This window comes from Lissotriton vulgaris, chromosome 12 (genome assembly GCF_964263255.1).
Source record: "Lissotriton vulgaris chromosome 12, aLisVul1.2, whole genome shotgun sequence".
NCBI classification, from domain to species: domain Eukaryota; kingdom Metazoa; phylum Chordata; class Amphibia; order Caudata; family Salamandridae; genus Lissotriton; species Lissotriton vulgaris.
The window spans coordinates 391,528,706-391,555,147 of record NC_141700.1 but is presented as its reverse complement, the minus strand read 5'-3'; the positions used below and the strand labels follow the sequence as shown (position 1 = coordinate 391,555,147).

The 26,442-nt window shown below is 42.8% G+C and overlaps 1 protein-coding gene across 3 annotated transcripts in view; it reads left to right on the top strand.

The window, feature by feature from the left end:
* Window positions 1–25,651, top strand: part of SNX20 (sorting nexin 20) — a 126,511-nt gene extending 100,860 nt beyond the window's left edge. For all 3 annotated transcript variants that reach the window (XM_086945159.1, XM_086945160.1, XM_086945158.1), the window contains one exon: window positions 20,503–25,651. In XM_086945159.1, coding sequence (XP_086801285.1) covers window positions 20,503–21,171 — 669 coding nt within the window. In that variant the 3' untranslated portion in view covers window positions 21,172–25,651. The remainder of the gene's footprint in view (window positions 1–20,502) is intronic.
* Window positions 25,652–26,442: the final 791 nt, after the last annotated feature.

Genomic DNA, 26,442 nt, shown 5'->3' with positions numbered 1-26,442 from the left:
GTGGCACGCTGGGCACAGCTTCCGCCTCGTCGCCATTGTGGTGATGCGTGGGCGCTAGGCCCGCATGCTGCATAAATGATGGCAAACACAGTTTAGGTGGTTACTTAACTGACCCTGAGCACGTGCGCTCAGCCCTTTTTATTAAGCAGGGTCATCTGACTGATGACGCCTGTGGTGGGTGGGTGTTCAGTGTGTGACAAGCATGCTGAACACTAGAACGTATCTCTGCGATACTACAGAAGGGACTAGTAAAATGGCTTTACTCTCCACTGTTAAAAGCGCAGAACACATTATTAAATGTATTGTTTAATTAATTACACCCACTACAATGAAAAAGTCGAGCACAGAACATAAACAATACAAGACGCTAAAAACTCGATAACCTTAAACAAAAGTTTCAAAAGATACACCATCAGAGACACCAACCATCTTTGGACTGATAAAGACGTTAATGAAAACTAACCACGGAGGGTTGTCGAGGTGTGGCAATAAACATACTGTGTTATTTTAAAAAAGAAATGGTTAAAATGTCGACCTTAACCTCCCCCGCCCCACCCTTTAAAAAAACCCAAAAAAACTTAGGCCCCAAAATCTACCAACGTTTTACATAAAATGTCCAAAGTGCTTTATAAACGCTGTTTGGAAAGGTAAAACGTCAGCATCCCTAAACCGCAGATGCCTTTCTACCGAATTGTTTAGTTTAAAACACGTTGATTAGAAAAAGAAAACGTGTATTTAAGATTTGTTCAGTGTATCTTTTTTTTAACAAACTGGGTTGGTATATACGCGAGTTTTCTTCTGAAATGTATCTCTGGACTATAATTTCAGCCAAATGCCTATGCTGCCACCTACTGCATGAAAGGTAAAATGTTCGCAATTGTACAATAATAACTGGACTGTCATATTTATTTATTGAAAGCACCGTGAAGGTGTTTCATGAAGGACATACTTAAAGAGACTACCAGCCTTCATGCCTCCTGTCGAAAGGACATTGCACACTTTCACTATTAACCAATGCACTATATTTCCCACGACGTATTTTAGTGTGAGTACTGTCCCATAGTATAACAGCCCTTTGCATCAGTGAAAAACATAAAATCACATTTTAAAAGACTAATGCTATCAGACATTTCTTTCTGCCACATCCATTTACATTGTCTGCCCTAAAAACGATGTATTTCCATATACATGCTGGTAGGTTGGCTTAGTGAGTTAAACGCCACCAGTGACATATGTAGTGATCTGTACATCTTGATGTCCACATCTGGCAAGGCCAATCGCTTCACCTTTGCCTAAGCTGCTAAAGAGCCCCCAATTACTTTAATTACCTATTATTAGAAATGATAGAAGGGATATATGAGCCCACGTTATTGGCATTCCTAAAATAAACCCCATATCTAGTATATCTGAAGTCAAATTAACGCTTCCAAGCCAGGAGAAGAGACTTCTGATTAGGGCTGGACTTATCCCAAGGTCTCCCTGGGCCAATAATCACAACCCCCCCCCCCCCCCAACAGTGGTCTTTTGGCGCCCACTCTGGCATTTACAGAGGAACATGGTGCGTCCCCCTTTGCTTCTCTAAAAGGCTCAGGGAAGCCCCTAGTATCCTCGGGACAGTGGCCGCGTTTAGGGCTGGGCAGAGCTCCTCAACCATTTTTGCCCTGAATGCAGCCAAGTGGAAGAGGCACACAATTGTATACGCAATTAATAACCGTTACCCATTCACAGATCTAAATACGCTCTTTATCACCAAGACCTGACTAACCATTGTCTGAAATGACCTTAACCATATTGCATGAATACTGTTCACCAACAGTGCCTACACGAACCAGGCTGTGCTTCACAATTTCCAGCACCCACCAGTACCATATTTCACCTCGCTTACCACTACCACTACCTATCTTTCGTCTTTCGGTATGACCTCTGTTGGACTTGACCCTCTCTGCAGGGTCATCCCCAAACCTTTTACCTTTTACCTTCCAGCTCCTATTTCTGAACCCATTTATGTTGGATTGTAGGACTCTGCACCTGTTACCACTGCTAATAAGTGCTAAAGATAGAATTGCCTTACACCCAAAAGGCCTATTTAAGTCCCTAGTAAAGTGGTATACTATATGCGCCCAGGGCCTATAAATTAAATGCTACTAGTGGGCCTGTAGGACTGGTTGTGCCACCCTCTTAATTAGCCCTTCAAAAATGTTTCATGCATACCATTGCAGTCTGTGTGTGCAGTAATGTTGACCTGGCAAAATATTTTTCCAGGCCCAAACCTTCCATTTTTAATATATATAAGTCACCCCTAAGGTCGGCCCTGAAAAGCCCAGAGGGCAGGGTGAAAGGCATTTAAAAGTAGGCCATGTACTTTTACGTTTTACATGTCCTGATAGTGATAAACGTTGTATTAACATATCACATTTTATAAGTGATTACTTTCAATTGAGAGCAGGTCGAAATATCGAGTCTGGTGTGTATGGAATTGTAATGAAAAGCCCTCTTAAATAGTAAAGTCAGATTTTTTGTCTCAGTTCTGAAATTGCCTTTGTATGATAGTTGACATTTTCTTGTCTTAACCATTTGGTGTCCGGGTCACATTACTAGGCGTAGCTGGCACTTGGTCTTTGAGTATTGCTCCTAAACAGCGAGACAAAGGGGAGATAGGTTTTAGCAGGATGGGCCACTCTGAGTAAACAAGAGGGAAGAGCTGTCACTGGCACTGCCTGAGCACTCTCACAAAGGTTTTGATACTGGTCAAGCCAAGGCCGGGACAGAGAGGCAGGGAATGCCTGACACGTCGGGTGGGGGCGGGGGTGGGGGGGAGGTGGAGGGAGGTAACGTCAATAGGTTTCCTCTACCTCAAAGTTGGCACCAGTTATACATATTGGATCCTTAGGCAAAGTAAACCCAGAACCATATTGTTACTGTCCCTCCTTGATGTCTTCTACTTCCTCCATCTGGGTACAGCTGAAAAATATGTCAAGACCTAAGCTGTGTCTTCTTAATTAGGAAATAACCCTGTGGGCACTGGCACACTCCAGTTCAAGGCAATCAGCCTTTACTTGTGGGTTACGACAACGACTGGCCTGAAAGCTGGGTCTTTTCAATGTTTAAATCTTTCCTCCTGGAACTTGTTATTTTATATAAGAGTTCACATATTTTGATCCTCATTCGGAGCTCACAAGTAATACTATCTCTAGACAATGGTCTTAACTCAGTTTAATGTGCACATTGCACCCAATCAATTCCTACTAAGTTGCACAGTGGCCTATAATGAAGGCCATTTTCATTGAATGTCTACTCTCACAGCCCAAAATTTTGATAGTTGCTAAAATTCCTATTACTTCTGTTTGACCGCATATTCTCTTTTCCTGTATAACTTATGAAAACTGCTAAATCTGCTAAACATATTGAAGCAGTTCCTTCCCCTTTACACATTTTAAGTCTGCATTCACTCTACAATTCTTTCACTGAAATTCACATTTCCAAGGCTTCAGAAACCACACCTTGCATATCCTGCAACAAGTCCATCATCCACTGTCAGACTGGTGGTCAGCCTTAGATCTTGGGACCTCTTCTCACCTCTGCTGATCCAGTCTGGATTAATGTCACATACTTCTGTATCACCCACAAAGCCCTGCTATCAAATGCCCTACTAACTCACCCGAACTACACCCTTATTTCCAAAAAGATTAGCTCATCACACCCAATGCAATCTCTGATAACTGTTAAACACACACTGTTAGAAATGGGGGTCTCTAGTTGGCAGAGGTAGGTATCTTTGTCCGAATAGGGACCTGTGCTTCTAGTCAGGGTAAGGGGGATACACACTTAAGATAATTCCTGCTCACCCCCTGGGTAGCTTGGCATGAGCAGGCAGGCTTGTCCCAAAGGCAATGTGTAAAGTATTTGTACTCAAAATACATAGTGATACAGTGATAACACCACAAATGGACAACACACCAGTTTAGAAAAAGAAAGTATTTTTATCCAAACTTAACAAGACCAAAACAACAAAAATCCAAAGTACATGTAAAAAGAATTTGACTTCAAAAAGATTTCAAGCAACTGGGTCCATAGAACACTATGGATGCGTGATTTCTCAATACCTGTAGATGCATCAAAATTCACAAGGCCAAACAGCAGCAGAGACAGTAACGATTGGAAAACACAGCGATGCATCAGTTCCTGAGTCCTTGGGGAGGCGAGGCGACAGTACTGCTGCACACAAGAGAAGTGATGCGTTGAATCCGGACTGTAGGGGGAAGGGAGATGTCGAAATACAAGACGATTCTGGTCTGCAGGTGATGCATGGAAAAGTTTGGTGCACAGGTAAGATGCGTGACACACCGGAGATCATGCGCCACTTTGCAAGGCCTCGCGCCATCTGGCGTCAGTGCTTGGGGCTGTGCAGTGAGGCTTCACGTCACCTGGTGGGACTTGGCTAGGCTTCGTGTCATCCGGCATCTGTTCCAAGAGACTTTGCACAGCTATGTGATGCTTTGCGCCGGTTCTTGGAGAGATTATCTGCAAACCCACTTCTGAGGCCCTGTAATTGGAAGGAGGCACCGCAGGCAAGGGAAGGAATCACAGATGGCAGAGTCCAGTGGCACCAGCAGATTTGCAGGAAGCCTTTTGTGTCATGGAGGCTTCTTAACAGGAGGCAAGCACACACAAGCCCTTGGAGAAACTTCACAAACAGGATACACAGCAAAGTCCAGTCATTTGTCCGTACCTTGGCAGAAGCAGCAACTGCAGGCCAACCCCACACAGCACACAGCAAAGGGTCAGTACTCCTCCTCACAGCTCTCCAGATCTTCTCCTTGGCAAATGTTCCTCTTGATTCCAGAAGTAATCGAAAGTTCTGGGGTTTTAGGTCTAATACTTATGTCCCAAAATGTCTTTGTTCTCTTTGTGCAAGGGTCTCTGAGCCCAGTCCAACCCAGGTCTGTCCTCACTGGTGTAGAATGACTAAAGGGAGTGGAGACAGCATTGTGCAAGGGAGACAGGCCCTATTTAGGTGCAAGGGAAACTCCTCCCACTACTCTAAATGCAGCCAAGGTCTATTCAGCTCATCTATGAGTCATTCAGGAAGGACCAGGAACACCGCAAACGCCCCCAGTGGCTGTCTACAGTGAAAGCACATCCCCATTGATAATCACTCCAAAATCAGACAGTCCATACGCAAACAGGCAGAGGCACACAGAATGGTTAGACAAGAAAATGCCTACATTCTAAACGTTCACAAACCAAAGGGGAGTTAGGCCCACGGGATAGAGAATAGGCAGTGCTGTTAATACATATGCAAGTAAGGGTAAGCCTATATCTCTGTTTGCTGAAAATCTTAAGTGATTTATGCTTTTGGGACAGACATTTACAACTTGTGTTTATCCTGGTACATTTCTTCATACCTCTTCACTTTTTCTTTTTAGTTGAATTTTCACAATTTCAACACATGGAAGAATGAAAACAATGTCTTTCAATATTTGTTTCACAAAAAGACATATCACAAATATATACATTATTAGAAAACATTTACACTAATCAAAAAAATAGACAATGCATCACATTTCACAAACAACCTCAAATAATGTTTCAAAAATTAGACATTTACTATACCAAACAGTTTATGAAAGACAGATATATTACAATAAAACAACCACTTTTTGTCCTATTGCCCTATTCTTAAATGTCCACTGATTTTTTTTTTATCAACTCCATTGGACAAGATATTAAAGGTATAAAATGTATTTATCCTTTGGTTTATAATGGAATGAAACCATATGCCGACGCGTTTCCAGTTCTGTTAAATTCTTCAGAGAACTCTCATCAGGGCTTTTCTTCTAAATCTAAAAAGGAAGTTGTGAAATAAAGATAAAACTTTAGTAACTTCTCCCTTCCTATTGGATTATCTCTTTACACTTATCTGTATGTGCTCTGTAGTCTATAGTACCTGAAACAGTATGGAAGGCACCTTTTTCGCTAATATCGATGTGGGATCAATATTAGTCCGCGCTCTTTCCGTTCGTAATTTTTTTAAAACAATAAAGTGAATGTTTTAAATGCTAGTCTTCATGTGTATTTCGATCGCATTCATAGTCTTATCTTTTCAAAAGCCTACCATATTGCGATTTTCTCAATGCAGGCTAGAGTTCACAATGACTTTTGGTGGGGTCTGGCGTCTGGAACCTGCAATTAATATATATTGTTGTTCAATTATAAAGTCTGCCCTGCTGTTGTGGACGAAAGCAGTATGTATAAAAAACTTAAATCGGTACCTGCTCTGGGGGCCTTCACAGTTATTTATTTTGGCCGCTTTGTTTATATCATGGATTGTGCTGCTGTGTTTCGAAACTGCAAAGTAAGAGGGTTTTATGTAATTCCTCTAAACCCAACCACGCAATTTTGTATTCGCAGATACAATGTTGCTGACAATTGCCTTTGTAGCTCTTTTTCTGAAGCCATGGTCTCCGGCTTATTGAAAGCCTCTCATCAATGTTAGTGTTTCCTAAAACAAAGCGCACGAGTAAGAAAACTTACGTGGTATGCTCGAACTAATTTAAAAAAAGGGGTGTTGTGATATTTCACTCACCACTATTATCAATCTCTTCGGTTCTTCGCTATGTTTCCTACTTTCTCGGTGCCGCCATTACTGGTTTACCGCGTGCATCAAACACACATTTTAAAAAAAGAGGAAAGAGAAGAGGCATGGCTATCCGCAGCACCCAATCGCATTGTGATCTTTCTCTAAGATTCTCTGCAATGCATTCTAGGAAATGTAGTTGAATTTAGAGTTCGTTATTGGGAACACTTGAAATGTAGTTTACGCAGTAGTATGCCAATGTGATCGAATTTATATAGGGAAAACAACCCAACTGGTGAATACCAGAATCACGCAGCACAGGTCCAGAATTAAAAAGAAATTGCTGACTGCCCCAATGGTTCAGCATTTTGTAGCTAAAGCCCATGGCGAGAATGATTTCCATTGGACCACTTTGGCGGTAATAAATGCAACCAAGCGACAACATGATACAGAAAGCCTGCTGTTACAAAAAGAGGCTAATTTAATTATGAAGTTTAACAACACAGTAACATAACTTAATAGCATGAGCGTACCTAATAGGGTTTGATTTAAAATTTGTAACTGCATTAATTAGAGTTAGAAAATATCTAAAAGAATGTGAAAATAATCCATTCAATCATGAAGGGTTGAAGGTTATAGGTCTGGTAAAAAATTGGCGCTTTGTAACAAGACTTGGTGCTTGGCACAATGAAGGTTATATTAATGCTCTCAAACTTAGAGAGAGGCAATAATACGAATAGTTGATCCTGAACCTCACACTAGAATGTAAGCTATCACTTTGGCAAACGAAGGCAGAAAAGTTTCTCTGAAAAACGAGTGTTTCCAATAACGAACGCTAAATTCAACTACATTTCCTAGAATGCATTGCAGAGAACCTTAGAGAAAGATCGCATTGCGATTGGGTGCTGCGACTAGCCATGCCCCTTCTCTTTCCTCTTTTTTTAAAATTCGTGTTGATACACGCGGTAAACCAGTAATGGCGGCACCGAGAAAGTAGGAAACATAGCAAAGAACCAAAGAGATTGATAATAGCGGTGAGTGAAATATCACAACACCCCTTTTTTAAATTAGTTTGAGCATACCACGCAAGTTTTCTTACTCGTGCACTTTGTTTTAGGAAACACTAACATTGACGAGAGACTTTCAATAAGCCGGAGACCGTGACTCCGGAAAAAGAGCTACAAAGGCAATTGTCAGCAACATTGTATCCGCGAATGGAAAATCGTGTAGTTGGGTTTAGAGGAATTAAATAAAACCTTCTTACTCTGCAGTTTCGGAAACACAGCAGCACAATCCATGATATAAAAGAGGCCAAAATAAATAACCGCAAAGGCCCCCAGAGCAGGTACCGATTTAATTTATTATAGATACTGCTTTCACCCACAACAGCAGGGCAGAATTTATAATTGAAGAACAATATATATTAATTGCAGGTTCCAGACACCAGACCCCACCAACAGTCATTGTGAACTCTAGCCTGCATTGAGAAAATCGCAATACGGTAGACTTTTGAAAAGAAGAGACTATTAATGCGATCGAAATACACATGAAGACTAGCATTTAAAAAAATCACTTTACTGTTTTAGAAAAATTACGAACAGAAAGAGCACAGACTAATATTGATCCCACGTCAATATTAGCAAAAAAGGTGCCCTCCATACTGTTTCAGGTACTATAAACTACAAAGCACATACAGATAAGTGTAAAGAGATAATCCGATAGGCAGGGAGAAATTACCAAAGTTTTATCTTTATTTCACAACTTCTTTTTTAGATTTAGAAGAAAAGCCCTGATGAGAGTTCTGTGAAGAATTTAACAGAACTAGAAATGCGTCGGCATATGGTTTCATTCCATTATAAACCAAAGGATTAATACATTTTGTGCCTTTAATATATTGTCCAATGGAGTTGAACAATCAAAAAAATTTCAGTGGACATTTAAGAATAGGGCAATAGGACAAAAAGTGGTTGTTTTATTGTATTATATCTGTCTTTCATAAACTGTTTGGTATTGTAAATGTCTAATTTTTGAAACCTTATTTGAGGTTGTTTGTGAAATGTGATGCATTGTCTGTTTTTTTGATTAGTGTAAATGTTTTCTATTTATGTATATATTTGTGATATGTCTTTTTGTGAAACAAATATTGAAAGACATTGTTTTCATTCTTCCATGTGTTGAAATTGTGAAAATGTAACTAAAAAGATGAAGTGAAGAGATATAAATAAATGTACCGGGATAAACACAAGTTGTAAGTGTCTGTCCCAAAACCATAAATTATTATTGAGGTTTTGTACAGCGCATAGTAACCCGGAAGCATCCCAGCGCTGAGCTTAATCACTTAATCACTTAAGCTTTTTAGCAATCAGAGATATAGGCTTACCCTTACTGGCATATGTACTTTCTAAACGTGGCATTTTCATACACACAATTTTAAAACCATCTTTACTAAAAGATATGCCTTTAAATTGTGAGTTTAGAGAACCTAAACTTTATTTCTCTATCTTGTCCCAATGGGAAGTTATACTTATAAGATTTTACAAACTATTTCCTATTCTATTCTATGGGGCAGATAGCCTTTCAATAGTGAAAAACTAAATTGGCAGTGTTACACTATCAGGAAATGCCACACACACCAGTCCATGTTCTACCTTTCACATTCACTGCACCCTGCCCATGGGGGTACCTTGGGCCTTCCATAAGGGTGTCTTACATGTAAGAAAAAGGAAGGTTAGGGCCTGGCAAGTTGGTGCACTTGCCAGGTCGACATCACAGTTAACAAACTGCGCACAGACACAGCAGTGGCAGGTCTGAGATACCTTTTCAGGGCTACTCATGTGGATGGCACAATCAATGCTGAAGGCCCACTAGTGAGGGGCACTTTTGTTTTACGAATAAATCAATTCAATAGGGAGCAAGAGACAGAGTCTGTAAAGGGTCATGTAGGTCAAAAGATGATAGATATTTATTTAAACAAATTACATTTTAGAGTGCTCATATAATAAGTAAAAGAAAGTGTGGTGTGAAATAGTGATAGTGGATTTTTAAAAAGGCATCGCATTGACAACAATATATTAGAATTCCATAAATGATTTATACATGTTATGAGGAGTTCATGTTGTGGGGTGGTCGACGGCGTTTCAAACCCAATTATTGGGGTTCATCTTCAGGACAATGTTGAGCAAGTTGGATTGCGTGGGCGCTGGTGGTAAGTCAGAGATAAGTGAAGAAAAAATAGGTCCGAAGTAATTTGTATTAACGATAAACAACCCGAAAATAGCTGGGTAGTTCCTAGAGACAGTGCTCCAAGGAGGGAGTCAGGGGCTCCACGCAGGCAGTATTAATTATGAGGCAGATGAATTAGTTTGAAAAAATCAGGTGTTAGGCTGAGCAGCTAAGCAGTACATAGATCCGCCTGGACAGTATCATTTTCTGTGGAAAGGCAACAGGGCATGGAATGGGTGCCTGAAGCCGAGCAGCTGGAGATGTCCTGCTGCTTCTGGGGCTGGATGCTGAATGCGGCATTGAACAGCCAGCCCCAGCAGCAGCAGGAAGTCTCAGGCCACACTTGAACCATTGTTCTTTAAATATTCCTTACCACCCCAGGTTCACATATTGGGGTACCCTAGTCTCCCAAAACCCGAAGGCCCACTAGTAGCATTTGATTTACAGGCCCTGGCACACATAGTGCACTTTACTAGGGGCTTACCAGTAAATCAAATATGTCAATCATGGATAACCCATCATGATAACAATTTACATAGAGATCATATGCACTTTAGCACTAATCAGCCGTGTTAAAGTGCCCAGAGTCCTATAGCCAACAACAACAGGTCAGGAAAAAATAGGAGGAAGAAGCGAAATGTTTGGGGATAACCCTGCAAAAAAGACTGAGTCCAACAAACACTTTTCCAGCACAGAACAAAGTGGAAATGCCCATGACTAATGCACATAAAGCACACTTTTTTCTTTTACCACTGAGCGCACTACTACAGTCCAGTCCTATTCCCAAGCATTCTTGTTATGTCTAAACTGTTTATGCAGCAGGATTTTTACCCTTTGGTCTTTGATTACTGTATTCTTAGTCCTGCAGGATTTATATTTGACAGCAGTCAGTTATAGTCTCCCCTGGGCAAAGCCAGCCACTGCTCCTGTAGTATAGAATTATAAACTTTCTTCTTTCCTCTCACCCAGCGGAAGTGGATTGAATACTGGCAGGGAATTTCCACACAATCGCTACAATCCAGGCATTAGTGCATTACTACAGCCCATAAAATAATCATGAAGCACTGCAGCAATATTATTAGTGAGAGGGCTGGGCCAAAGAGCAATCGGTTTTGAAGTTATTCTACACCACCTCATTGAAAGAGACACTTCTGGGAGAAACCCTAGCTAGTACAGGCACCAGTCAGCAAGTATTTGTTTTGAACCGTGAGGTGGATGCTATATGATGCGTGGATCATGTATTGAAGTGCATCAGAAACCTTGTGAAACATTAATGTGATATACTAGTTATCAGTGTACAATCACTTTGACCATGGAAGCTCCGTGCTTGCATTTGCCAAACTCCTGCGTATCTCCGTGGCGACATCTCAAACGAAGCACCATACTGCTGTACCCACAACATGTCTGTGCCACATGTTATTTGCCACGTCATAAAGAGTCCAGCTGAGAAGTCAAAGCAAACTGTGTTTGTCTGGGTCTAAGAATGACTGTACTACTGTGTGCTTGTGGCATGACTACCTTAGAGACAAAGAACTTTGTTTCTACTCTTGATTAGCTGATGGCACCAACATAGTTACAGTTTCCTCACTCTAAGAGATTGTGAGTGACTGACGAAGGATAATTAAAAAGTACTGCTTTTTCACGTTAGTGCTGTAGCAGAGAGAATCTGAAACACTCTGCCAAAGAGCTGAATAAATCACAGTATTAAAGTGTGTGTGTGTGGTTAGGGTATGTAAATTGTCCTGTGAGTCAAAAAATGAAATGTGTTGTCATTGCAATCCTAGATCACATGTTGCAACATTTAAATTCTACCCTGCTGTTAAAAAGTACTGTTAGAAGTACAGAGCTTTGGCCACTTTGGGAGAGTATGTAAAGCTGTAAGCGTAAACCTACAGATCATGTGGTTGCACAGGACAGTGCATTACCAGAGAGCATTAACAATGTTCTGTTGATCTGTTGATGGTAAATGTAAATGAGAGGGACATGCAGTGTGTGAGGAGTTGGTAGGAGTTCTTTTTGATTGTTGGGATGTTATTCCTTTGCTAAATGACTGAGGATGGAAAATCACCACCATTGCCCTGTACTTGCAGGTGAAATAAATGATTCAAGGAACTCGTCCATGTGGATGTGGAACCAGAAATGTTAGAGGTTTATGACAATTTAACTGAAGAAATATTTTGAAGAGCAGGTTGATTTTAACCTAAGGTGGTTTTATAGAAAGAGTTGTTTCAAAAATTATGCCTGATATATTTAGTTGGCTTCAGCAGAGGTGTTCATCTTAAGACCGGAGTGTGAGGATCAGGTTTTAGTAATTGAACAGAATGAAAAATGCTTGGCAGCTGAACAACAAGCTATAAGTAACATCTTGTGAAGGTATGAAAAGGACTCCGGCTGTTTGTCAAGATGAGTTAGGAAGCTAACCACTTCTGAGTTAATCATAAAGGTAAAGGAAGAGGTGATTGCGGTGAAGCAGAAATTGAGAGTGTACCATCGAGTGTTAGGTCTGCTTTGAGTACAATGCTAATTGACCTGTGTATAGAAGGAATAATTGAACCAGCAGGGAGTTTGATAAGGTTATTTCTGTAGGAAGCTGGCTCTGTACATACTATACCAAAGTAAGGTATAGTGTGCACAGAGTCCAGTGGATCCCAAAAGGCTTTAAGGGGTCAAAGTAGATAATACCTTACTCTCTATTTGTGGTAGTGTGGGCGAGCAGTAAGGCTTGATCATAGGGTAGTGTTAATCATTATTTCAGGCAAGCAATTATGTCACGCACTCAAAGAAAGAACTCAGACCAATTGTTTGTATAAAAATACTTCTTTGGTTGTATTTTATTTTTAGAACCAAGCAGGACTTGGTACAGGTAAGTAAAGTTGTACTTTCACAGACAGGTTGATAAGGATATGCAAGCTGAATGAATTTGACATTGTTCCAGGTTGGTACAATGTTTAAAACCAGTTGTAATTATTTTTGCAATACTTTTTCTACATAGTGAGATATGCCTAGATATCACACTGGGGCATTTCCTTGACAAAGGTAAGTAAAACACTTTTATGTTAAAACATAGTTACTTAGGTTTCCATACAAACACAACTCAATGCTTTCAACTTTCTCAGAGGAAAACAGTCAACTCAATCCTGTGGAGGAAAATGTGGTTATCTGTTTCAGGAAAGTAATAGGTCTTGAGAGTTGAGTTTCTGGGGTTAGAAGAAAGGTCCACAGGGTCAAGGATGCACTCAAAGCGCACCCTCAGCAGCACTAGGGAGGCTGGATGCAGAGTGCTGCGGCCCACTGTTAGCCTATTGGGGTTGGGGGCCATCAATTGGTGCCTGCTCTTGGGCAAGCCATGGGGGCGAAGGAGGAAAAAGCTCCTTGGGTTAAGATCAGGGCAAAGGGGGATCCAAGTTAGCAGACAAGATGCACCCACAGTGGCACAGAATGAACGAATGAATGAATTAATGTGTTTATTGTTTAGTTATTTAAAACCTTAACAATTTTTGCATAATATCCTAATTGCGATACATTCTGAACTTGTTTGTGTTATGTGTATTCAAGTAATGCTTTCCTTCCTACTTCTATAACCCACCTATCCTAATTGTGAAGCTCTCTGACACCCGCCTAGGTCATGTTATACAAAACTGAATAAATAAATAAATAAATAAAAAGAGTGCAATAAAATATCTTGATATTTTTTATACAAAGGGCGGCCGGGTGCAGGGTGCAGGGTGCTGGTTTGGCGTTGGGTTCCTTGTTGTTTCCAATGGGAGATCTCCAGTCGGAACAAAGATTGCAGGCTTGGGAAGGAGGCTTCCTGGAGGCAACCTGTGGTTGTGGAGGTAAGCTGCGATGCAGGGTGATGCATGGACACCATTGGTTGGGCCACCCAAGGCCGTGGGGTGTCAGGTACAGGGGTGTCTTTAGGGGGTCAGGTTTCCTTACCGGCTCTGGTTTCGTTCAGGGGTCCCTCCAGATAGAGGCTGCAGGCATCATCAGGAGACTTAAGGTAGGTCAGTGATCACCAGATCCCAGATCGGATTCACTGGGGGGACCTCCTTGTGGTGTTGGGCCACTTGAACTCGGGCCATGGGAGTCAGATACAGAGTAGTGCAGACTTGTGGATTTAGCTGGAGCCAGAGTCTGTTTCTTGGACAGGTCTGGTGCTCACAGGAGACAGTCTTTGTAGGGAAGGCAGGGCAGGTCCTCTGGGTTCTGGGGGGGCTGCTGGCTGCAGGACATGCTGGGATTCCGCTGAAGCAGGCTAAGGTCGGGACAGACCGGCACATGGGTGTCCTCCAGCTTGGCTTCTTCTTCTTCTTGCTTCTCTGAGGAGGCAAGGTTCACAGTTGCCCCTAAGTACTAGATTTAGGGGTGTTACAGGTAGGTACAGGTCGTGGCCAATGGGTCCCTTTTTTGGGATACACCCCCTATTTTGCCATGCTCCAGTGGGAGGGGGCATACGCCTCTTTCTCTAGTTGGCTGGTTCCCCCCACCTTCGAGATGGCAGGGACTGAGAGTTGTGCTTCACCTCGCCTCCTTCATCTAAGCGGTGGAGTTGGCAAAGGTGGGCACTTCTCTCTTCCTATCTTGCCTCCGATTCTTCCACCCAAAGTGGGGATTAGAACCGGTGGGGGTCAGTTGCAGGGAGCAGCAAATGGCTGGCTCAGCATACAAAGGCGGCAAGCCTTTGAAGCTTCTGCTTCATGACCCCTGCCCGTCCTGGGAAGGAGGCTTGGCACCTCTGCCCAGGATGTGCTTTGTTCTTGACCTAGGAATCCAGAAACATGTCTGGAGGTGGCAGCTGGTGAGCAGCCACCCAACCTGGACACTGGAGTTAGGTCTTTTTTCAGGGTGCATCTCTAAGATGCCCTCTGAGTGCATTTGGCCTGAAATCCAACACTGGCAACAGTGAGGGTTTAACACACTGAGAGGTTTGCCACCAAACGTCCCAGAATTCAGTAAAGCCATTATGGTGCTGTGGAGCTCGTAATGACAAACTCCCAGACCATATACTCTCCATGGCTTGTATTGCACTTACAATGTCTAGGAATTGACTCAGACACTGTAGGATTACAATCCTCGTACAACTGTACCCACACCAGTGATATAGTGCACCCAGCTAAAGGAATATTTTAACTTTACTATAGGCAGTGGGTTGCAGGGATGGCACATAGGTATGTGTGCCTTGTCAACTCTTCACTTTTCTTTGCACCAAAACATGCAGCCTGCAATGGCAGTGTTTTTGAAAAGGTACTGGACCTCGAAGAGTGGCACAATAGGTGCTGTAGCCCTTAGAGGCCTTCCCTGGTCACAGTGTCCTTGGTACCTATGGTACCTTTTACAAGGTGGTGCCAATTGGGGGTACAAAGTTACAGTTTTAGGGAAAGAACATAGGCCCTGGATACCTGGTTAGCAGGAACCCAGGGCACACTTAGTCAAAGAGCATCAACATCTGGCAAAAAGGGGGGGGGGGGCAACCATGCAAAAAGAGACACTTTCCTACATTTACCTATTATAATTGCACGTAAGTTCAACAATGAACAAAAAATGTGCATTGCCTTGAGGAATATGAATCTTTGCATCCACTTCCTTGCATTGATGAGTGTATGTTAAATGTTGCCTCCCTTGTGGATTGTGGTTTTGGCTGAGTGGGGCTTCCAACCACCTCAACCAGTACCCAACCATGTTAGGCATTTTGTGCTGTTCTTCACCCACTCCCTTCTGTAGCATATCTTCAACATTTCTAATACATAACCAGTCTCTTTGCACTGCAAGATGCTATCATTAAGGCCCTTGAAACAACTCCTGTTTTCACACACTTAATAATTCCACAGGGGAGCCCAGAAATGCGTCTATTTATGTAATTAACATTTTTGGACAGATAACAGCATCATAGAATTTGGGAGAGGAATTAGTAAATTGTAAATATCATGGACAGTGAAGGTGAGGACATATATCATTCTTTTCTGAAAGGTTTTTGAAACTACATATGAGGACTGATGGATAAGCAGTGATAGGGAAAGTATTCCTGGAGTTGATCCTAACCATCCAGGGGAGAAGCAAATCTTTAGGCTTTTGCAAAATTTTAATAAGGTTCCTTCCCATCTCAGTTGGTGAGAGGGCATCCAAGAGCTATGAGCCCTGGACCTGTTGAGATGTTCCACTGAATTTCACATAGCTAGTTGTCAGATGTCTAATGTGTTCTGGGTCGCTGACATCAGGCTCTGCGCATGATGCTGCACAAATCATGTGTTGTATTCCACATGGCACTCTCTTTCTCTTACACAAATAATACCACCAACAACAAAAAACCCTGTCTTACGGAGGTAAGTTATGTCAGTGGATTTTATAACAGACCAGTCAAATAGTCCTGATCACTGTTATGTTCCCTTATATATCTTATTTTGTTTCGGGGATGTTTACTGCACTACGTCCACAGTTTTAAGAATATAAATAGAAAGAACCTATTGGCCAACACTTCTTGACAGTCGCATAGAACAACAATAGACAACTGTCTGAAACCTTATTCAATACCAAGTATCCACCACATAAGATTGAGAACAAGATTGAAAACAGGCAGAGTTCTGCACACAAATATGTGCAAAACCGAATGACACCTCATGGGAACACCACCTTCGGGGCAACTGGCAGGTAATCTCCAGACTGGGCCCCTTTCTCATCATTGGTCGTCATTCAGTTCAAAAGAAAATGTGTCCAAAACAAACAACCAAAAAGTGCAAAAAAACGTGGTAGCAGAAAAATCTGCTTGTGAGAACCAAAAGTGCTTAAAATCAGCAGGCGCACCTCTCCGCAAATTTATTCATAGAAAATGGGTGTGCACTGTTGAATTAAAAAGGCTGGTAGCTAGACTCGCAAACCATTACCTATCGCCAACATGTTTCTCTGCGGCAATGTCTTTGGCAGATTTATCAGGCTACACACCTTGTTGCCACACCACTATTGGACATTCTGTTCTGTGTCAACCTCAAGCAGCCCACTTTGCTCATACCAGCTGCTGAGGGCTCCAGAGAATAAAATGATACTCCAAAGGTGAGTTTCTGTTGTCACAATGATTGTAATCATCAATCATGTGGTTTCAGGATGAGCGCCTAGTCTCCTTTTTTCTGCTACCATGTTTTCTTGCACTTTTTGGTTGGTTGTTTTGGACACATTTTCTTTTGAACTGAATGACGACCAATGATGAGAAAGGGGCCAAGTCTGGAGATTACATGCCAGTTGCCCCGAGGGTGGTGTTCCCGTGAGGTGTCATTCGGTTTTTCACATATTTTTGTGCAGAACTCTGCCTGTTTTCAATCTTGTTTTCAATCTTATGTGGTGGATACTTGGTATTGATTAAGGTTTCAGACAGTTGTCTGTTGTTGTTCTATGCGACTGTCAAGAACTGTTGGCCAATAGGTTCTCTCTTGTTATATTCTTAACCACATCGCTGCTGTGCATTTTCCCCTCCTGTGCTGGAAAGTGTGATTTTGGTTCTTTCATGACGAGCTCAGCTCGTCATCAGCACAGCTCCACTGTGCCTCATGACGAGCTGAGCTCGTCATGAGCATGGAAGGGGTTAAAACTGTGGACGTAGTGCAGTAAACATACCCGAAACAAAATAAGATTTATAGGGGAGCATAACAGTGATCAGGACTATTTGACTGGTCTGTTATAAAATCCACTGACATAACTTACGTCCGTAAGACAGGGTTTTTTGAGTGGAGGGCAACCCTGTCCGTTCTTTCCCTCTGAGCTCCTTTTTTTGTGATAGACAAATAATACCACAACAAATGCATTCATTCTACTCATTCGAACTTTACATGGGATGAAAAACCTTGAATAGGTATATTAATATGCAGTTTTGTAGCTCCTTGTGAGTGAAACCTAGGGTTGTGGATTGTAATTTTTACTTAAGGCAGATCAATTGCATGGGACTTCCTGGTTGATGTAAAGATCTTGTGACAAATCAGGCCAAGTGTGACCTGGGTGTAGTGGTTCAGAACTCTGGAGTTTGGAGCATTCTTTTTTTAAGTGCCTTGTGTTCAGTGTTGCAGCAGTAAGGTATTGTGGTTACTACTGCTACAACAAAGGCAATTTTGTGGGGAAGGTGCAGTAATTGTAGGATTAATTGTTGTTGGAATGAGTAGAAGAGCCCATGTGTTGTGGTATTATTTGAGTAAGTAAATGAGAGTGCATTGTGAAATACTCCACATGATTTGTGTATGTTTTGGACTGAACCTGGAGAAGAATCCAGTAAACAAAGCGAGATGGATAGGAGAAGTAAAGGATCCACTGGACCGAGGAGAAATATATCAGTCTTCTTGGCAAGTAGGCACATCCTGTTGATTTGTGTACAATGGTGGACTTCTTTCAGACAGTGTACCGCTTGATGACCTTCCTCTGTTGCCTCTTCTAATTGATGTTCAGGGCAGGACAAATACTTATAATCCTGAGCCACATCTTCCACTGTCAGAGGTAAGGGCGACTATTTCTGGAAGCCACAGTGCTACCAGCCACAATGTTATCAAAACAGGTAAGTGCCCTCTAGAAGCTGCTACCTTCTCAGGAAGAAAAAGCCATAGGAGTAAAGAACCTTCTTGCTGGATGAAGACTTCAAAGTATTGAAGAAGCCAGAATCAGGAATCCAACATTGGAATTCTACTGGTGTGAAGAGTCAGAATCAGCAAGTGGAGAGAGCCCGAAAACAAGCAAAGGAACATGGCTTTGTTGCGATGTACCCTTCAACCAGATTGAAGCCTTTATATAGTAACAGAACAAGAAAATGAAATAACATTAAACATCACATGACAGCAAACATAATGTATTGTGAAAATCAGGTAGGATCCAAGGAAGAAATAGCCATGATGGAAAAGGAAAAGAAAAGAGTGCTAACACCTGAACAGGACAAATTGTAGAGCAGCTTCAAAAGGAAGCTGCAAAAACTTAGGAGGGTGATTCTCATTTTTGTGTTGTATGAGCAAAGAGCAAAGCCAGGAACCCAAGTACACCAGAAAAGGTAGCCCCTAGTGAGCGAGCCTTTCTGCCTGCAGCTGCAGGCTTCTTGAGGCATTTCTGAGCTCTGGGAACTGCAGGACCATGCATAGTACGGCAGTTCTCAGGCCCCCTGGCAGTGGAGATGCTGTGGACACGGCAATTAAAGGGTGAGCTGGATAACATGGCATACCAGTGGTATCTTCTGCAATTATATTCTGAGAATGTGAGATAGGAGGGACATATAAATATCAAAGAAAGTCTACAGAGAGTGAGGATAGTGATGTAAACTGCCGGTAATGTTGCGGATTTTGGATACAAAGGATTCCACTTTGTTTGGGATGTGTATGACTACCCTGGAAGGAGGAACGCCAAGAGAGGGTACATCCTTCATATCCAAAGAGTGGGTGAGGGGATTGATTTTTTTTTGTCTATTCTTGCATGTATCAACTAGTGTAGAGCAGGTGTGACCAGGTTAGTTCCATGAGAACAGATCCATACAAGAGACTGTATTACAGAAAGTGTCCCTGGGGCGCAATGGGCATGTGCTCCTTCTTTGTGTGCCCCCAGGGCACTTAGGTATTAGAGAAGGGGAAGCATATGCTTATGCAGCCCCTTCTGTAATACTGATAAAGCTGGTGCACATGTAGTGCCAGGGTTATCTCAAGAGGGTGTTCCCTCATTCACATGGGGACATGGCTCTATGCAAATGAGGGAAACTCTTTGCCTGTGCACCCGCGTTGTACAATGCAAGGGCAAAGAAGCTGTCAGGGGTGCGCTGAAATTGTGGCACAAAAAGGCGTGCACTGTCAGTCCTCCCTGTCAGTGCACCCCTGATGGCTGCTCTCTGGAGGGAGAAAGGGGGTCCCACTGACCCCCTCCCACAGACATCCCCTTGTAAGCAGGAGCAGTCACTCACTGCACCTGCCTGCTAAGGGATCTCTAAACACCCTTGAAAGTGCAGGCAGGTTGCCACCTGCACTGTGAAACACGGAGAGCGTTTGAAGTAGCCACTCCGTATTTCACTTAAATGCGCTGCCCCCAGGGCATCACAAGCTCATCAGCTGCCCTGAGGGCAGCATTTTCTCAGTAACTGGTCGCACTTTCCCTGTTTGCACACAATGCACCTATTTAAAGGTGCACCATGGCGCAATCAGTAAAAGTGTGCCCTATCTGTAATAAGGGCCCAGCTATTCAGGGTGACAACATGGGATAGTTTTGCATATAGTGGTACTCAGTGGAATTCATTTATATAGTCATAGGATATGCTTAAAATCTGGCATGGATCTGTCTCACCAGGACCTCTGTTGGACACCACTGCTGTAAAGAGATCAAGTAGGCTGAGTGCTCAAGAGATGAAATACTGAACGGAATTCCCAAAAAATATTAACTGAGTGTGTGGAAATGGCATAACAGAAAAATAGGAAAGAACGCAAAAACGATTTAAATAAATTAAGGTTTTATAAACATACTATGATGCTAAGGAAAATATATTAGTATTATGAAGTTAAGAGGCTAATATGCAAAAAGAAAATAATATAATACAAATAATAGAGAAACGCTAGCCGAACAATCTTAGTTCTAACTGCTATTGGGTGGTAATAATCAAGAACACAGTATCTTAGTATAACGCATTTCAGACTGCATTCCTGTGCCTTATAGTATAACTTTTTCATTGTCACCCAAAATGTAATGGTTGATTGTTGTCCTTTCAGATGTATCAGGTCATCATAATCAAGACAGGGAGCTTCGATGAAAGCAAATCTATTATTGAGCGCCGATACTCGGACTTCGAGAAGCTGCACAGAACTCTTTTGCGGGACTTCAAGGAAGAAATGGAAGAGATTGTGTTTCCCAGGAAGAGGGTGACGGGGAACTTCACAGAGGAAATGATAAACGAAAGAAAATTGGCTTTACAGGATTATCTGGGGGCGCTGCATTCAGTGAGGTGCATCCGGAGGTCGGCGGATTTCATCGGCTTCTTCACAAAGCCGTTGCTGGAGGAGGCCTACAGCTGTCTGCGAGGGGGCCAGTACGCGGATGCCTTGGACATTTTTCTGCACATGCTGAATCTGCAGGAAAAGCTGAGCCGCCACTGCCCTGATCTGACCGTCCCCACGCTCTGCGCCATCTTGGTGTGCCACCGGGATCTGCAGAACCTCGCCGACGCCTTTAGCGTGGGGGAAAAAGCGCTGCTTCTACTGCACAATCATCACGGCCATGAGTACTACATGCCTTTGCTCGAGGCCATGATTATCCTGGCATACCAGCTCGGAAAAGATTATGTTGAGTTACAAGAGAAGCTGCGAGATGGCGAATCGAGACAGGTCCAACTCAGAGCTGTTACTCTAAAAGAGCTCGCAGTGCAGGAATACATGCACTAACTGCCACAGAAACAAGAGCAAGATACAGCAGAAGCAAGGGGTCATAAAAGGACCACGTGCTGCAAAGAGGATGCTGCGGAGGGATCATTATCGGGCAGATGGGAGCCAAGGATAGAAAAGCCAAGTTCTTTGATTTTTAAATATAAATGAAAGTGTTTTGGGAGCTTGCTTCACTAACACTCACTGCTTATGGCCATGAGCAGTGCAAACTTTCTTCCCACAGAACAGGCACAGCGCGAAGACCTATACAAGTTGTGCCAGCACAATTTGCTCACGCGTAGAGCAAATATCAACAGAAAAGGTACAGCAGCACAGGCAGCAGCAGTGCAAGCTTCCCTCCCACATACAGATTAGGCACAAGCACAGCCGTGCAAGCTTCAGTTTCCCTCTCTCTTATTCATATTTATATATACACAGACACACACACAAACGCACACATGCTCACACAGATGGCTATCAGAGGTCCAGGTTCAGGGCCGGACTGGCCATAGCGGGCACTGCGAGTTTCCCTGGTGGGCCGCCGTTTGTGTTACAGGCGGACAGTTTTGCAGTGTAGCTGCACTGTCGCCCCCCTGTGACCAAATCAGCTACTGTGTTTTCGTTTTCCACACGCACCCTGCCCCCCAGCACATGGCCGGTCTGACTCAATTGCCAGGGCCGGTCTGCGTTCCCAGTCTGGCCCTGTCCAGGTTTCATTCATACTCACCAGACAGCAACAGCGTGAGGTTCCCTCACGCACAGAACAGGTACATAGCAAGGATTGCAGCAGAGCAAGCTTTCCTCATACAGCCAGATCAGAACAGGAAAATCATAGGACATGGTGCACAAGGTATACACAGTACATCTAGCAGCAGCGCAACCTTCCATCACACAAGAAACAGTCCACATCCCCGCAGACGAGAAATCACAAGCACTTGATTGTACTTAATGAAGAGCTCAGTTACTTTTAATGGGCCGTTGAGGTGTACTTAGGAAAACTCACCTGTCACCTTGTCACTTTCAGTGCCTTACACCTCCAGGCTCCTGGTTAGCGGACTTGACATTAAAGCTGAAAGCAGTTTAACTTCATTTTACATTGCTAACTTTATAACCTTTTTTTTATTTTGTAAATGTGAATGTCAGCTACATTAAATCTCTTTAATTAGACCTGATGTGAGAGCTGTAGCTGTCTAACAGCGATTTGTAATTAAATTATTTCATAAAATGATACATGTATAATACATGTAAATGAAGGGACTTTGGGCCACCCATTTTCAGGCAGTGATTTGCTACAGTTCTTTAAATGGGGAAAAAATAGTGCAGGCACTCATTTAAATGGGGCTAGTGGGCGGGGCTAGGGGCGGGGCTAAGAACAAGAACCTGCTGATACTTATTGACTTTAATACTAGTTGCAGCACATACCAAAACATATTTCAAATGCGTTTCTATAAATATAACAGGTTAATTCATTACACAAAACGACAGTCAAACGCGGTGGTGTTTTAACATTTCCTTGTTATATAATATTTGCAGCTTCCATACTGTTATTTGCTGTTGCTTGGCACAACACAATATATTCTCGAGCGTGCACACACACAGAAAAAATAAAGCAGAGGTGCACACACAAAGCATTCCACACATTTGCTTTAATATACCTCCCAACAGTTTATCGAATCTCTCCCTTTCTCTAGCTTTTTTGCTCACTCAAAAAAGCACTGGCAAACAGACAAACATAAGCCACTCACACAAAAGAATTAAAGCCATTTTACCCTTGTCGCCTTCCTTTGCTGTCTTAATTGCGCTGTCACCTGGCTGCCACGATACTGTTTTTGCAACACAGCAGGATGGTAAACACCGGACGGACCGTACCGGCATATACGAATTGCCGGTACTCGGAGTGCTAAAAATGAGAAGTGCCGGGACTCAGTACTGGTGAGTACCGGTCCATTTAAAGCACTGATTTTCTAGAGTGTCAATCACATTTTGGATCAGTCCACAGTACAGTATATATACAATGGGTTGGTAAGTCATCTGCTATATTTTTACCCAGTGGTATTCACATTTGAATCAGCCCACTGGATAGGCATTCATTGTTTATGGTTTCAGACACTGTGAGAGACAACATTTTGCCTGCTTACTGATGCCTCTGCACTAGCCCATTCCATCTTCCGCCATCCCCACATCACGCACCACCATCACATTGGAGCTGCTGTATGCAGCGTGATGGAGGACTGGAAAAAACAGTAAGACTGCTGCATGTACAGTGTGCATATAGCAAGTATGGCCCTCAAGAGGCATCTGAGGGGCCGAGCCCCATTCTTGCTGCAAAGCCGTCGCTCTCTTTTAGCTGCATAGACACGGAAAATATGTGTGAAATCCCAGAATCTTTGGTGATATTCACTGAATTGGTATTTTGAGTGACATAAACCCATGCCCTGGTTGCACCACACTGAGACCATGGCAAGCAGAATAGAAAGCAGAGAGTACTTTGATACCTGGGCAGCACACCACTCTGCCCTCATTGACCCTGGGACTCCCAATGTTGATAAGAATCAGCAACACTCCTGTGCGTATAGATGTACCATTGCTAAGTGTTGCTGTGGTTGCATCATGAGAACATTTCACAATGCACACAAAAAATGAGGTGTCTCCATGACACAGAGTGATGTATGCTATCTTTGTACCTACTCACAAGCCAGAGGTCCACATTTCTGACATTCAGTGTCAGAGACAGATGCTTCTGCTGAACCTGGGGACTGGGTATTGTCAAATGCAGGTCAGGGCTACTTTCTGTGGACTGCCAGTTGGGCTAACACAGACTTAACCACAGATGGGATAGTTTTTTGCAATGGTCGAAGTGCATTAAAAAAGGCATGAGAACTGTGACCCTAAGTGCAGGCAGAGTCAGTGAGTGTGGAAGTGGGGCCAGAGCAAGGCTAAAAAAAAGAAAAATAGTCTGCAACGTTTTTATTGGTCTTTCCCCTATAGGTAACTGCATATAAAATATTCACTCCAACTACACATGGGATGTATATATATATATATATATATATATATATTTTATTTGGTATTAACCACAGACTATTAACATTTACAATTTTAACTATGGGTTACAGTATATTCCACAATCTTAGTGCATTGCTTGGAACTAGAATAGGAACCGGTGACAGATTACACAGGGATCTCTACAGTACGTTAACTCCTGTGTGTTCATAGCGCAACGAGGTCTTAGACTGTGGCAGAAAGCACTGTGAAAATGTGAAACTTTATTTTAAAAATGTAATACACTCAGCCTAAGCTAAGCTGCATGCAAAATGTGCAAAAATGGTTCAGAGTTTAAGTTAAAACAGCGCTTTCAACTTCTATATTTTCATCGATACACAAGAAGAATTTACCCAGTGAAACCCTTTTTCATGTTGCCATTAATAGGGCACACTTCTGAAGTCAACGGGTAATACCAGTGTCATGCCTCTCAAAAATATTTATTGTATCTTACAAGTTTCAAATTCATCTTTGTCACAGTGGAGCTTCAAATGTCTACTTCTTTCTGAGCCATATACTGGCTCCCAAGCAGCAATCACCCTGGCAAGAAGACTTGTTTCTTCTTTAGTTTTCTGTCCCTCTTCTGGCTTCACGGTACTTGAGACCCCCATCCTTCCCTTTCAGCCTCAGGCAACTCAGGGTTGATGGTAACCATTAACCAAGCAGCTTTGTTTTTGCACAAAATGTAAAAATGTTTAAGAACATAGGGGCCTATTAGGATGGCGGCTGTACCTGAGTCTGCCAGCCACCTTCGCGGTGTTGGGACTGGCTGCCAGACATGCGGTAGTCCCGCACTGCGAATTAGGATGCGACTGCCACCCTGGCGGTCGCATTCCGTATTTTGACATTGCGGAGGGTGCAGCTTACATCAGCACCTGCCGCAATGTCAAAACCGCTTGCCTGGCATTTCCATGCACCACGTGGCAGGCACCACCCAGTGCCTGCCACTTGTTGCAGGGAACTGCAGGGGTGTACCATGAGTACCCCCCAAGTGCACCCCCCGGGGGCCTGCAAAGGGCCCCCAAAGCCAATCCCCGCCAGCCTTTCCCCCATCATCATAATATGGCGGGGGTATTTCAATTTACGATGGCGTAACGGTCCCCACCGCCGGCTCGGTGGTGGCAATCGTTACGCCATTGTAATGAGCCCCATAATTCCCAATAGATCCCGTCCACTTTGACCACTGATCGCTTGTAGCAGTCTGGTGGGGCTGAGGCAGAGGCGAGAAGGTAAAGTATTTGCATACATGTATGATTTCCCTCAAGGCAATTGCTTTTCACTGCTGCTGGCCTATTGAGAAATTCTATATATTCCCTGTAAGTTTCCAGTGATGGGATGAGTGGACACTAAAATTATGTGTGGGTGTCTGACGGTATGGAGCATCGAGTGCTGATGGGTGCATAAGCGTCAATACAATGCAAAATATGGCAATCATTAAAATTTAAAACACCAGAAACATTGTATTTGTATGTCAGAGTATTGTATGCAGAAATGTCGTCTGCCATGAATATTCTGTCATAAATATTGTTTACAAAAATGCCATCCCACTGGGTGTATATTTTCTATTTTTTTTATAATTCTTTTTAACACTTTTTAAAATACAATAAAGTACAGGCAATGCAATCCTATCACTTCTATTTCAACAACCCATCTTACAAAGCAAAACTCTGTTATTTGGAAGGGCAGTAGCTGCATTGAGTCACAGGCAATAATCTAGGTGGTAGTATGTTACAATTTGAGAATACTTCCACCTCTCACTCCATATTTTAGTATGCTTTTTTGAAAGCCTCTTGCTTTATACACCGACTCTTCTGTTTTTGCATAGAAGTCCTTTCTACTAGAGTGGGGGCTTCGTCTCCCCAGTGCCACGCCAGGCCTATTTTTCCTTCCTGTGGTTCTTTAGCAGTGAAGCTTTTAGTGCTGCATCAGTCCTCCCATCCTTTCATGATTCCAACAGGATCATTTTAGGATCTAGTTCCTCTGTGCTGCACAGTACCTGCCCCAGAGTCTCACTAATCTTGCACCAGTATAGTTCCAAATTAGTATGGAAATAGCTGCCCAGTGAGGATTTGCATCTCAAGCCGTTGGAATCCTGCACTCTACCCATCTGCCAGAGTGTTAATGGATTGTAATGGTATCTAGAGAAGTATTTAAACTGAATAAGTCTGATGCGAGAGGATATTACTAACGGTCTTGCAGCCATCTTTGCCTTGGTCCATTGTTCATCCTCTATTTTCGTTAGTCAAGGTT